This window comes from Molothrus ater, chromosome 3 (genome assembly GCF_012460135.2).
Source record: "Molothrus ater isolate BHLD 08-10-18 breed brown headed cowbird chromosome 3, BPBGC_Mater_1.1, whole genome shotgun sequence".
Lineage (NCBI taxonomy): Eukaryota > Metazoa > Chordata > Aves > Passeriformes > Icteridae > Molothrus > Molothrus ater.
Genome location: NC_050480.2, coordinates 68,022,156 through 68,037,104, shown reverse-complemented (window position 1 = coordinate 68,037,104; position 14,949 = coordinate 68,022,156). Strand labels below are relative to the sequence as shown.

The 14,949-nt window shown below is 44.7% G+C and overlaps 1 protein-coding gene across 1 annotated transcript in view; it reads right to left on the bottom strand.

Annotated features, from left to right (window-relative positions):
- The window catches only part of SLC22A16 (solute carrier family 22 member 16), a 35,761-nt gene extending 32,024 nt beyond the window's left edge, over positions 1-3,737 (bottom strand). The window contains 1 exon segment of the mRNA XM_036380996.1: positions 3,630-3,737. Coding sequence (XP_036236889.1) covers positions 3,630-3,679 — 50 coding nt within the window. The 5' untranslated portion in view covers positions 3,680-3,737.
- Positions 3,738-14,949: the final 11,212 nt, after the last annotated feature.

The following is a 14,949-nucleotide window of genomic DNA, read 5'->3' as shown; positions in this document are numbered from 1 at the left end:
TAAATACATAAATATCTCAGTAGAGATAAATAGCAGTAATTTTTAATTTATTAGATGGTCTAGCTGCTAGTAAAATGTATTCTTTATAAAACCAACACCTGAAAATCTAGGTGATGTACTCAACATTGTAAAAGACAGAATATTTCAGAAGAAAAGGCAATCTTTTAAAAGATTCTGAAAATACTTCATTACAAACTCTGGAAATAGTGTCAGTGACACCCAACCTTCCTCCCTCTCTCTGACAATTTTCACCACCTGCTTTTAGCTAAAGTATAAGCCAAGATTTGAAAACTGTTAATCACAAGGAAAACGCCGCATACTGTGTGAGCTGCATCTCAGAGCTACCAGACGTTCCAGCTGGGAAATCAAACCCTTACACTCATCCACACTTCCCAGAAGGGCACCTCCCGAGCTCCCTCTAGACAGTCATTCCTGATTAGATCATGTCTCCACTCAGCACACTGCCATGGTGCACATGAGAGCAGCAGAACACACAGCCTGTTTCTCACCAGCAAGCACACATGTATGTTTTGTGTCCTGCTGCTAGATTAAAGTCACTGAAGTTATTAAAAGTCCTTTAGTTTACCTGGGAATTAGCCATGCAGGCAGTGTGAGCCATCTCCTAATGCTCACCTACCCACCATGCTGCCAACCTTATGCCCACGGGTCGTGTCTCCCCTTCCCCAGCACGGGGCCTGCCAGGGACAGCCAGTGTCTGACTGCACCTGACTTCACCTGATGGGCCCCTGAGAGGGTTTTTGGACCTGGAGTGGGTGGGCAGAGAGGGGCTGAGAGGGAGACGCCATAGGTGCAGTCTGGCAGGATCTGCTGCATGGGAGAAGGGTGCAGTTCACTGCAGGTGCATTGGGAGGCTTGGCAACCCTTTAGTGGCAACCCTTTAAGGCTTGGCAACCCTTCAGTGATGAGGCCATCTGAGTCAGGCAAGCACTATTTGTCTGTCACCCAATCTCTGCGATAGTGACCAGTGATCTCATGCTCCACAGACTCAAGAACAATGTTTGAAACAATCTTCTTGAATTTATAGGCCACAGATGCTGCCCATGCCCAAATTCAAACAGAGGCTTAAAGTCTTCCTTTAATGGCATAGGCTACTTTACATTTTTATGGTTGTTCATGCATGTCACAAGACCCTATTAAGAACAACGGCATCACTGAGGCTTGTGAAACTGAGCCCAAACAGAAAGCAAAATATTGTCAGCATCCATGTGAATGTTAATTCTGTAAAATTCACAAACTTTATCAATGGGAAAGGTGTATATATATAATCTTTATACCAATAAGTTATATATTATCTGTATATTAATAACTTTTATATAGATATATATTATATATCACATATATATAAAATGCATGCATATTATCTCTATATTTATATATGTATGAACAGCTGCTCATTCTCTACTGCATCTGTCAGATTTTAAGAAATTCAAAACAGTCTCAAAATACTAACAGTCATGCTTGGATTGCTCAGAATCTGACTGTGTCAAATCTATAGAATCTATATATAGTGCATAGGTTATATGGGCCTTATGGGAATTGCTTGAACTGAAGAAATGAACCACTGATTATCTCTTAGTGCCAGGATGCTGCAAACTGAGCAGAACTAACTCTATGGTTACAGTTATGAGCAACTTTTTCATATGAAATAGGATCATTCATCTAGCACTATCAAGGGATTTAAAAAAGTTTTTACAATATTTTTAAATAGCTCCATCCACCATAAGCTGCTATTATACCTACTGTTATACTATACCACTGCTGTGGCCTTTGAAATCTCAAACAGCCATAAGTCTAACAGGACTATGCAAATTTTGGTAGCCTGCATTTCATCTCAAAGCTCCTAAACTTAAAGCAGCTCTTATTGAACTGCACCTCAAATAATCTGGTCCCTAGGTTATTGCTGTAGAATTGGTCTACTTTTAATTGCAAGGAGTAGTTTTGAAAACTTTATCCAAAGTATTGATAAATGTTCTCAAGTAGGAAAACTACTCCAGTAATTAAAAATAACTACTTTTGTGTTATTTCAGTATTCAGCATCAAGTGCCTGCTTTCCACAAAGAGCACAAAATAGAGAAACAACAGCAGCAAAATCAACTGATTGCTAGGATTTCTCTCCTAGTTCACACAGAACAAGGCATTTTTGTTGCTGACCCAGCATTGATAACAAATGAGATTTGTTCAGATACACATGCCTGTAAATCACAACCTAGTCAACTATTTAATTTAAGCCCAGGTGCCACTTAAGCAAGAAAAAGTCTTTCCATCCTAACCATCTGAAGAGGCTATTGATACCCACCACTACTGCTTGCACATGATATTAAGAGCCTCTCCTGCTGCAGTTCAGACACTTCAACCATTACAAGGAGCTCCCAGGCTTTGTCCAAAATGCTGCTCCTGCCTGCCCCTGAGAGAAGACCAGCACTGAGGGTTAGGCTGGCTCACTGGTCACCGAGTTAGAAAGCACAGCACTGCACTTCAACAGCTTGAGCTTGTGGCCAAATTGTGACACGTGGGTCTATTCCAGCCATCTGCTCCGAGGAGTGTGTGCCTTGCAAACCCCACAATGATCAGCACAGCACGGACGTGCAGGAGAGAGCTCACTGTGAGGATGTGCACCCATTAGCCTTAATATTCATATCCTCTCAAACTTAATTTTAAGTCATTTCTTCTCCATTACCCTTACTGCTATAAGCAGTCGCAGATGCCAGCCTTGCATCCAGAGCTACAGAAGCATAAACAGACACACACATGCCATGTCTGTGTATCCATCCAACAAACCCAGGCCTCTGTACACACAGACACACCCCAGAGCCACAAGGCACATCAAAGGAAACTTGCCACCGGGCATCCATCATTTACCACACAGGTAAACCCTTGCTGATAAGGATATATGCACATACTCCCATTGCCTGTAACACGGACAACAAACTCAGCCTCAATAAAAAACACATCATCTCCTGCACTCCAACAACCCTGTGGCCCTAAGCAGACACAGCCTGAGTGTCACACAGTGCTCCCCTGCACACTGCTTTGCCCTTCTGTCACCCCTGAAGCACGCAGGCTGTTCCACACCCTGGGAGCTGCGTGTGTGTGTGTCTGCGTGTGTCTGCGTGTGTCTGTGTGTGTCTGTGTGTGTGTGCTCAGAAATGTGTGAGTTTTAAGTGTCTAAGAGTGCATGGTCCTGACTGGGCGGCTGCACGCACGTGGTGCCGGCAGCTCTGCGAGGCCATGTGGGATGTGTGGGATCGCTGCTGTGCGAGCGCGGCACACACAGGGATGGATGCGCTGCACGGCGCGAGTGGGCACACGCGTGGAGCGCCGCGTCTGGGTGGAAAAGTGCATGGGGGGATGCCGAGTGCTGCACATACAAGCAGCAGCGCCTGTCAGGTCCGCGTGAGTTCACACAGCGCGGTGCCGTGTGTCACTCTCTCAGTCCCCGCGCCTGTGTCGCTGTGTCCGAGCGAGCGCCCCGCAGGCTGCGCGATGCCGGGAGCGCACGGACACACGGCGCTGTTTGTCCCTGGGGCAGCTGTGACACCCGGCCAGCGCGGGCAGCATCACTCCCCGCACGGGATGTGCGGCTGTGACAGCCAGGGGCACCCCCGTACCTGCCGAAATGTCCCAGCGAGTCGAAGAGCCTCTCGGAGCTGAGAGCCATGGCGGGGCGGCTGCGAGCCGAGAGCCTCGGCGTCGCTGTCCCGGCCGTGCGGGGAGCAGGCACTGTCCCGTCCCGTCCCGTCCCGTCCCGCCCGCCCCCGGCCCCGGGCCCCGCCCGCCGCGAGGAGAAATGGGCGGGCGGGAATGGTGGGCGGGAATAACGGGCGCGCGCAACGGCCGCCGCTCCCCGCGGGAACCGGGAGCCGGCAGCGGGACCCGGAGCCGGCAGCGGGACCCGGAGCCGGCAGCGGGACCCGGAGCCGGCAGCGGGACCCGGAGCCGGGAGCGGGACCCGGAGCCGGCAGCGGGACCCGGAGCCGGGAGCTGCCTTGGCGGCCGCCCTGCGCGCCCCGGGCTGGCTCCGGACCAGTCACAGCCCCCATAGATTTGGATCCCGGGCTCCCGGTTCAGCCTCCCGCACTGACCAAGCGCCTCAGCCCGCTCCTGTTTTTAATGTAAAGCGAAATTAAAGGAGGCAGTTGTGTGCTTACATCCTCCTGTTACAATCCAATAATCCAATATATTTAGACTGTAGTGTATTTCACGTGGACGTTTTGAATTAAAGGAAGGTAAAACCATTTTTATTTCACAGAGCAATATCTGAATCATTTTTAGTAGCCTTACGATCTGCACTGCTATTTGGATGCATCACCTTCCTCGCCTGCCCCCAAAGTTTTAGCACACAATGTAAAATAGAATTATCATTTAATAAAAGTAAAATATATAACATATCCCATATCTGCTTGACTGTCATTAGTTCTCAAATTTGTAATGAAGACTCAATTACATTTGGGCTTACTTTTCTGCCTTGCCCGTAGTAGGCCAAGATAATCACTTTGAATTTGTTTGAGGATTAGCAAAGTGAGTTGCAACAGAAGACCTTTGTAATTAGCTTAGCAGAGGGTTTTGTTGGAACAGATACACTTTAGCAGCACAGTCATTCTGGGCTCTGATAATCAGGCAAAATACAGGGGAAAAAAAATCCCAAAACTGGTGCAGGTGCACCTCTCATATTTAAGGTTTTTCTTCCCTAGAGAACTTCATTTCCCTTCTCAGATAGATAGAAGTTGCAAGATTTCCCTGCTCAGAGAAAGGCTGAAAAGTGGACCAGATGCCCTCCAAAGTCCCCTTCCAACCTGAGTTGTTTTATGATTCTGTGATGAAAGACACATTTTCCAGCAGATTCCATGATCTCTTTCTGGGCTGTTCTACTGAAAAAACACAGAAGACCGAAACCAAATCAAAACAAATCGGCAAAAAAACCCAAGTAAATTCAACCTTATTATTTGTGTACTTCATTTTTTAGGAAGCACAGGAAAAGCTGAGAGGTAAATCCCTGTTAAATCCCAGGAAGTCAGCCTTGTGTCTCCAAAACCTGACCCTTCTGCTGTCACACTGAGGCTCTGCTGCTTTGCAGGGAAATGTGCCTTTAAGAGGCTCTGGCACCAAGCAAGTACCACAACTGTTCCTCTGCACAGAGCAGATGTTGGGGCTTCAGGGTGACAATCTGTTCCAATAGACCTGGAAAAAGCAGATGTTTGTCAGGCTCTTTGGCTCTGAATGACTCCTGACCACACCAGCAAAATGAGCAAATAGTAAGTTACACAACCAGGAACCTGAATAATGAGTTCAGCAGAGGATTGCTCCTTGCAGCTGGTGAGTTGTGAGACCACTCACCTCATCCACCAGCTCTGAAGGCTTTGCTGCTTCTGACAAAGCTCCCCATATGTCTCTGTGCATCTGCAAAGGACATTTTTAACACTGAATCTAGACTTTGTTGCAGTTCCTTTCTTAGGATACGTAAGCCAGAAAGCCTAAGGATAGATCTGTTTTCTTTCTATATGAGTTTTTGAATTGCTTCAGTTTTGCCTTAAAAATACCAGCATTAAATTTAATCATCCTGGGGTTTTGAGAGTTCTTTGGGGTTTTTTTGGTTGGTTGTTTTTTGTTTGTTTTTTTTTTTTTTTTTTTCCTGCAGAATGTTTTTCAGGTTTAAAGTGGTATGTGCTTGAATGCAGCACAGGTACTTTAACAAGGAGTTTCTTTCTTCAAAGAACCACACTAGCCAAATAATATTTGCATAAACAAACACCAATGAATAGTAAACATTCTGATTAAATATTACATTGCTGGTCATGTGCCTGGTTTTAGTGTCCTGCTTCCTACAAGTAAATTAATCAGATTTCAGTAGCTTTACGGTGGGTAGAGAATATCTAATGTAAAAGTCAAGCACGAGAGAAAATCTAATACCTTTCAGCACCATTTTTAAGCCCCAAAAAATCCATAAATAGTTTTTTTTTTCTTTGCAACCACTTGTAGGCATTCTTGTACACATTTGTGTGATTGTATCTTTGATAATATCATGACTTTACTGCCCATAGCAGAGTAAAGGAAAGAAATTTGCATGCACTCCTGTTAAATTTAATATCAAACTCCCATGTGCCTGCATTTCTAAGGGTTATTAAAGTAATGTCTTTGATGTTTGCTCTCTTAAACTTGTGGTGCTCAGAGATTTATCTTGTTTCTTTCAAGCCTGTGAAGATGCACAACATGGTTCAAGCTTGCCTTATCTCCTACCCTGTAATACCAATCCTACATGAAGCAGTAACTGTGCATTTAGTCCCCATCATTCCTGACTGAGATGTTTTTCACCAGGCACCTGGAGACAGTCATAGCACTCTTCTCACACAATACACGGCTCTCTTCCCAAAGGATTGTGCTCCATGATAAACTCTTGTGCAACAGAAAATACAGGGAACATCAAAGAAGGCATGATAGAATTCTGTAATTAAAATGTGTCAAGGTGAGGCCATCCACATCTAAACTCTACTTACTGAAGAATTTTGGGGATTTTATTAGGGACTTATTCAGAAGAAACTGAAGCAAGGTTGTGATCCCTTTCCTATAACGTCTTCAGATGGGAGCACCAAGGGTGTTCACCACAGACAAACACTCTTCAGGGTACTCCAGAAGTTTAAAATGCTGGGTTTTTAATCCTGCAAGGGGAATGTGCAATGGTTCATCACAAGAAAATTTGAGTCAACCTCATTTCTGGCACTCACAAGCAGGCTGTTGTTCAACAGAGACATCTGATACTGAACAGTTCTTGAGGAAGGAGTGAACTTTACAATGTGTAACAGGAGATGAGACAGCTTACAAAATAATCTCCTTCAGTCTGACATTCCCACCAGGAAAAATCCAGCATCTACTGGTAAGGGCTGTTCATGGTCTCTCCTTTTTTAAGTCAAGTAAGAGTGTCACCAATACATGAGAGGTGTTAGAGGAGCGTGCCCCTGACGTGGTTCTAACACACCCATGTATGTACACAGAGTTTCACATTGCAGCTGAACCCAAAACATCAAAGTGGTGTGGATGGCAGATAACTGGTGGTGTTGCCAACACAGTTCCATGCACACAGATAATGACTTCTTAAACAAAGCCAATTCCTGACCCATCTGTTTCCCCACTTCCATTGGCAAGGTTTGTAGACCAGAGATGAGGAGCAGTGCAGGAACTGCAAGAAACAAGAAACACAATTGATCTACCCACTGCCTACTCTCCCCAAGGCTTTCAGGTAGACTCATCCATGAGCACTCTCTTGACATCTGCTTTTATCACACTAGTGAAAAAAACCCTCACTGAAATCAACCACAACACATCTTGAATGCAACCTCTCACTTCCTGTTTTGAAGTTAGAAATTTCTGTTCCCTTGCAGGAAAAAACCCAGGACCCATGGCAAACGTATTTATCAATGAAAACACAGCTTCTAGAGAGTAAGCCCAAAACAAGCTTTACTTGCATAAATGTGTGTCAGCCATTGAATTGCTGGTGTTGAAAAACACTTGCAGAAATCTTGTCTTTACAAAAGGTTAGGCAGTGCTGCAGAAGTTATTTTTATCTGCTAGAAAGTAAACGAAGGCACTATAAGCCATTTACTTTGGCAGTTTGGAAGTCTTGCAATGACACTGCAGTAGCTTGTTCATCATTTTACATTTAACAGACTTACAAACATGGTCAGCAGTGTAGCAAGCAGGCTGATAAAGCAGATTAGCACAGGTACCCAGCTAAGCAAAAACTTTTGAGATTCTTCTGAGCTACAAGGAAGGAAATGTGCAAGTCCCTGATTTCTCAGGAGTCCAAGCACTGTCTCATCAGTCTGGAAGAACCAGAGCTGGTAGCAAAGTTGATGGGAGAGTGGTTTGTTGGCAAATATGCTCAATATACCTCGTTTTCCTCCCTGCTGCTGCTGCTCAGAGCAGGCCAGGCAGGCATGAGGCAGTGGCAGCAGCCCAAAGGCATTCACTATGGCTTTGGCTATATTTTTTCTTCCACTGTGTCCTGGACAGAACTCTGGAATAATCATGAGAGGCTCCCCTAGAGAACTCACTCAGGATTTGCATTCAGTGCAGTAAAGGCCCAGATAGGATTTTGAAAGCCCAGAGAGTGTCTCCTAGCTGTACTGTGGACACCCACAAGGATACATCCAACCATGATCCTTCAGTGTGGGCCACTTCAGCTTCACATTTTCAGAAGCTCTCCCTCCAGAGCATGCTTTTGTATTTAGTTATTGCAGCCATACAGATGTTGAATGGATATGAACAGAGTGTTTCATCATGGAAACTTTCTTTACTGGTTCAATATGAATACATACCCCCCTTGAATAATCTTAAAATCATACAGAAATTCAGAAAAGCAAGTTGAATTTTTAGGAAAACAATGAAATCTTCTTTACAGGTCTTTACTCTATCTCAAGTCTCTGGGGTAACAGAAGCCTGTTAGTCTGTAAGGAAGATCACAATGAGAATTTATCTGAATATTGTTTCAGTTTTGGACTACGTCTTCAGGATATACACATGGAGTTTGCCTTTTAGGGAAAGTAGAAGCTAAACTCCATGATAACTTCATAACAGAGCTCTTCAGGAATGTCGTATGAAAGACAGACAAATCTAATAGGCATCATAAAAATACATTTTAGCAAAAGTTTAAAGAGAAATTCTGAAGAGAGTGCTGAAATTAAACAAAACACAGCATTCTCAAAATCCCATCTGTGCTTTTTATTTAATTATTAGGAAAGAGGGCAGATCTGGATTAGGAATTAGGAAGAAATCCTTTCCTGTGAGGGTGGTGAGGCACTGGCACAGGTTGCCCGGAGAAGTTGTGGATGTCCCATCCCTGGCAGTGTTCAAGGACAGGTTGGATGGGGCTCTGAGCAACCTGGTCTAGTGGAAGGTCAAGTGGAAGCGCTGTCCAGAGCAGGGGGATTGGAACTGGATGATCTTTAAGCTTCCTTCCAACCCAAACCATTCTATGATTCCATCATTATTCCTGTATTACCAGTGATCCCACACAGCCCCAGAAAGCCCACCAGCACACACAGGCTCAGTGGCAAACATTCTCCCACTTCTGTCTGCTCCAAGGTTTTCACCACAACTTCCTGCACACTGATGTGACCAGTGAAGTGACAATGTGGCCTTGTGAGCTCCCTAGAGACCTCCTAAAACAGCAGCACTGACTGCAACAGCAGTGTTAGCAGGGCTACAAATTATTCTTTGCCCGTCTGTATTTAGTTGGGGAACCGAGAAGGCCTCTGTAGAATATGAATCCTTTAGAATATCCTGCATTTTATACTGGTTGTATTTGGATCTTTAGTACCTTTCTTACCAAAATATATAGATAAGAAAATGCTTCAAAGAGGGTGAAGGGAACTCACAGTTCAATTTTGTAATCTTGTTAGAAGGAAAACAAAGAAGTGACTAGAATTTATGCTGCATTAGAACCCAAATAAGGAAAAAATACAATAACCAAATGGCTCTATACACTAGCAGAAGCAGAGCTAATATAAATTAGAAGCTGAAGGTTTAAGCTAGATTCATTAAACAAGAAAACAAGGTCCATGGCCATAGCAGATAGTGTAAATAATTACTGAAACCATCAATCAAAGGAACTGATGGATTCTCCACTCCTTGAAATTTTCTAAACATCATCAAATTAGATGTTTTTCTCTTCTATGGTTGGACATCTGTTTGCTATATAGAGAGATTCTCATATACATAAATATTTATCAAATGAGTTATATAATAAACCAAGTTGAAAGTCTGTATCTTTCATTATGCAAATTATCAGACATGCAAGAAGTGCCTTCTAACTACTTACAAATATATTCAGTGAGAAAACTGATGAGGTGAAATTTTTGTAGCAGCTGATTAGTAAAACCACGCTGGCAATTACTGAATTCCTTTCACTGCTGCCATGCTGATGTTTAGAGCTCTTTTTGAAAACTGGACTTTCTTTGGGACCTCAAAGAAAAGCATTGTGGCTCCTTAACAGTGCTTAACAGTGCAGAAAAAAACAGCAGCAGACCATGTTAGCTTAAGCTCTTTAGCGTGATTAACCAAGGACACAGATCTGACAGAGTTAGATGAAGTGACTGAGGATGATACCAGTACCAGGTGTCTGCTCCATGCCCTCTGCTTGGTGCCTCAGCAAATATATGGTCTGTGAAACAGCCTGGATGAGGTTCAGATTTCATATGATTTGGCCCTCTCTGTGTTGGCAGAAACATGGGCTGGAGCTGAGTGCCAGCAGTGTCTTAAACCCCTGCATTTGGACTCCCAGATCCTGTCTGCTGGTGGTCTCAGCAAGGAAGAAGTGGCAGCAGAGATTTCAGAGCAGGGAGGACGCCAAGAACAAGCACCTCAGGGATCTGGAATGCATCCTGTGTGTACTGTACACTGCAAAATAACACCCTGGCTAATAAAGCAGACCATGTGCCAACAGGAGCTACTCGTTTTCTAATGCAATGTGACTTTAACATATGGTAAAGAGTAATGAAGAGTAACTGAAATTTTTGAGAAAAATTACTTAGAGCAGGAAAAGTACCAAAAACAAGAGACACATTTTGTGTGTGTCTCACAAAAATCAGATGGAGGCTATATGTGGATATGCAGCCAGATGTTGTCAGATACTCTCACCAAAAATTCTACTTTGAAGTCAAAAATTTTAGACAACTTTGTCAACAGATTAAAAAACTATTGCCACACAAAATTATAGAAGCATAATTATTCTGCATACCATTTAGGGACACAAAATGCCATGGGTGAATTTACATTCACTGGGCTGCTTGCATTTAGGCTATGAAGAGTCAAAGAAAAAGGAGGCTGACTTTCCAAAGACACATGCAAGCATCCCTCACTCAGAAAACCCAATCTCAGGCTGATGTTAGCTACATAAACACTTTAAAGATTTGAATATTGTTGCAAAGCTGAGCCAGGTGAAGTCCACAAATGGCTAGAAAGCAAATCCAAACTCTAACTTTACAACCTTGATGAAGCACAGCCTCATAGAAAACCTTGTGCCAAGTCCTGTGCCATATCCACTGTTTCTTAAGAGGGATGGAGAAGCCACTCTCATGGAGCAACACTCCAGATGGGTTTTTCCATGCAAAAGTAGAACAAGGGAAAGAGAAGTAGGTGAAGATAATGCCAAAGCCAAGCAGCACAGATGGATAACACTGCAGCAAGACCTTCCAGGAGAAGCCCTACTAAGAGATGGTCTTGTCTGTCCTTGAAGGCACACCACCACTCCTAGACAACAGAGGCAAGAAAAATTACATTGTTTGTAGATTCATTTGAGCAAATTTTGGCTATTATGCACTTAACTGTAACTGATTTCCTGTACAAGGCAACTCATATCTGGGTAGAGAATCCCACAACAGATGCAATTTCACACTCTGTAGCACACACACCCTGCTCCAAAAAGCCTTTGCATTTCCTGTGCCTCCCCTCACTTAAAGGAGCTATCAACAACCACTGCTAGCTTAACCTGATACAGCTGAAGCTGTCCTTCCTTTTCAATTCTGAAACTGGCATGTGTGACTGTTCCAGATTTGCAGGGTCCTGTGTTCTTTAGACAAATATGAAGTACAAATGAACTTTGGTGACATGCTAGAGAAGCCAATATCCTACCCAAGGCATTTCAGCTGCTTTGCTTTCACTTTGATACACTCAGCTCTTCAATCTCACAGTGAAAATGACCTGGACTACGCCAAATTTTTTTTCCAGCTACTTTACTCCCAGCTGACCCAGTTTATTCCTTTACTGGGTTTCTGATGCCTGCTATATGCTGTAAAACCACAGTGAGGCAGGTATGCTCAGTAATTCCTGCCAAGCCTTTGGGATTAACAGTTTGTTTAGTATTCCTCCTACACCCTGTCATGCTGGGTGAGATTTCAGGCAGAAAGCAGTGATTATTCAGGATGCTGCTCCTGTTCCTTTTGAATTTGTTTGGCTGCCTTGAGAGGGACTGAACCAAGACTGCACCAGCTCAAGGACTTCCAGTCCTCTCAAGACAATTATTTTAAGGTACTAAATATTGTTTCTGTTCAAAACAAATCACACAGGATACACTGTGATGTGACAATAATGACCTTTGGAAAACTCAGCTGAGTTTTCCAAAGGGCATTATTGAAATGCACTTGATTTTAATACCAAATCAAACCACTCAGTGTTTTGACAGCTCAAAACTCAGCAACTCAGGAAACTAAAGGAGTGATTTTGTGTGCTTACTATACATCATTTGCTTCTCTAAGATTCCCCAATATACAAACAAAAATCATCCAGGACACTTACTCCTAACGTAAACTTGGCTAGATGGAAAAATTGGGTCCACCATCCTACCACACTACTTCAATTCAGATGGAAAAAACAGGCAAAGAGTTGTGAAATGAAAGAAGTAAAATAGTGAGGCTCTGCATTTTCTTCCATTTGTTTGAGAAACATCAAGCCATGATTGATTTGAAGCATACATGAAGAAGATAGAGGGGACCAAAAAAATGGAAAATTTGTGGCTTTGGATGTGTTACCAAAGTTCTTGTTCCAGCAAGCTGGGTCTCTTCCTTGGCAAAGAAAAATGAGCTGAAATTTTTTTTTCATTAGAATTTGCCAATCCAGTGGTGTTGAAATATCTTGTGGAAAGGCTATGACTTTGGCAAAGTTTCAGAGGAGCCCACACTTGTCCTACGCATTCGCTCAGCACTGGCTGCCCATTCTCATGCTCATTCCCTGGCTGCCCAGGACTCATCAACCAGCAACACGAGTTGCTCTATTTTCAACTTCTCAGGAGCCCACTGGCCCACCATTTCCAGGATGTGAGACTTGCTGCTTTCTCCACTGCCAAGGTTGCAAGTCCCTTCCACAGAAAATCTGACATATTGGAGTTTTGCAGCTAGGTGGAACAAGACCAAAATATTCAGATGCCTTGTGACAGTGTCAGAGGAGGCTCCCAGCCTGACAAACTCCTGACCCAGCAGTTGCTCCATTGGCAACAGGCACAGGAGTGAGCAACAGGCATTGCTTGTGCAGGATGTGGGCTGTGATTGCTGTGGCACGTTGCAAGTGCCAAGAATGGTAGATTGAAGAGAGAGAAACAGCAGTGATGGATGGACAGAGAGGCTCACCCTGAACAGTGTTTCCTTGAAATGTGGAGGTGTTTCTCGCAGCTTTACCGTGGCCTTTTGCAAATGGGAAGGGGAGATGATGGTGCTTAAAGAGAATTTATAATGTCCTCAGCAAGAAAAAGCATTAAACAACTAAAGATGTTTTATGTTCAACAACAAATCCCTCTTCTCTCTGACTGCCTTTTAACTGGCAATCAGAAGCAAAGTCAAGATTTAGTGGACAATGATGGTATCTATCCAAGAAGTCCACATGATCCATCTGCTGGGTGCTGCTGGTAGTAGGAATTCCTTTAAGGAATATTCAACACAACAGGTCCAAGTGGCTTGGGAAGAAGAGACACATCTCCTGTGCACCTTTACTGACAAGAGACTCAAAGGAATGTGCAGACTGTCTCAGCAGAGACTGTATCCATGCTAAACCCTGGATGCTGTCAGCTGCAGCAACACAAAACTTGGCCCCAGCTTCCAATCCCATCCGGAAAGCAGGGAATGAATGACCATGCAGGGAATAAAGCTGTGTACATCATACTGTGACTTCCAGGGTGGTTGCCACCTCAGCACTTTGCTCCCCATGTGGACCAAAGGCAAGGTTTTATCAGCAGAACAAGTCACCCAAGTATCTTGAGGAAACAGAGCAAGAGCTGCTGTTGCTGAAGGAGATTCCCCATGAAATCATTGGGTGGTCTCCTCTCAATTTCCCAGTTGCCTTCTGATACCCCTTCATTCTGTTTTCTCCCATCATCTACCTTTCTCCTCTGCTCCATCTCCCTCACATCCTGAAGGAGCTGGTGAGCACTAGGACTTGTGAGCAGCTCTCAGGGGAAGCTATCCCAAGTGGGTGATCCCCAGCACGCTGCTGGTGGTCGGCTCCATGGTCTCCACTCTCTGACAGGCGCAGCTCAGAGCCCCAGCCTGCACACCACTGCCTCTCACTGGCTGCAGTGGATGGAGCTCCATGGCTATGAGCAAAGATCCTGTTCCTAGCAGTGTTCCCTCTGTGCTCACCTGCCAAGGGCTGAGCATGGGCTATGGGCCCCCATGCCTCTGCTGAGGAGCACAAAACAAGCCATGGCTGTGCTCTCATCCACTATTTAGACAGCAGCAAAGTTGTGAGCTGTGGAATACCCTCCCTGACAGCAGGAGGTGACCCCCACCTCCTCCCTGTCTCCTGGGTCATCACAGCTTGCAACATGCCTGGATGACCTCAACAACCTATCAACACATTTGAATCAGAGCAGCAAATTGCATCTTCCTACCTTCACACACCCCTGCTCTGGGTTCATGGCTTACTTTGCTGCAAAGGGCATAGCAAAACCAGGATCTTTTCTGCACTTGACACCTGGCTATGCCAGCCTGGAAGATATCCAGCAGGCTGGAGCCCTTCACAGCCCAGGGACTTGAGCCCACATCCTGTGGGGGCCTGGCTCTCTCCTGGGGCATCCTGGTTCATGGGCTCACCCTCAGTTCCCATTTCCAGGCACTGAAGCCACAGCTGCTTCAGCCCATCATATGTCACACAAACGCAGAGAGAACAGTGCCAGGAGCACCAACCTTTCCTGCACACAGGACCAATACAGGTACAGGCACAGCAAGGGGAAATGAGGGATTACCTGCCAGGCTTCAGCTGCTCTAACACAACCAAGGAGGCTGTGACCACTTTCCCTGTCCTTGGAGCAGGGATCTCTGCATCATCTCACACCAGTACCTGGCAAAAGCACCATTCTCAAATCTTCTGCCGTGATCCTCCCAGCCGCCAGTAGATGGTGATACTTTATCTCCATCCGACATGCGTGCACTGCAGTCAGGGAGGCAGCAC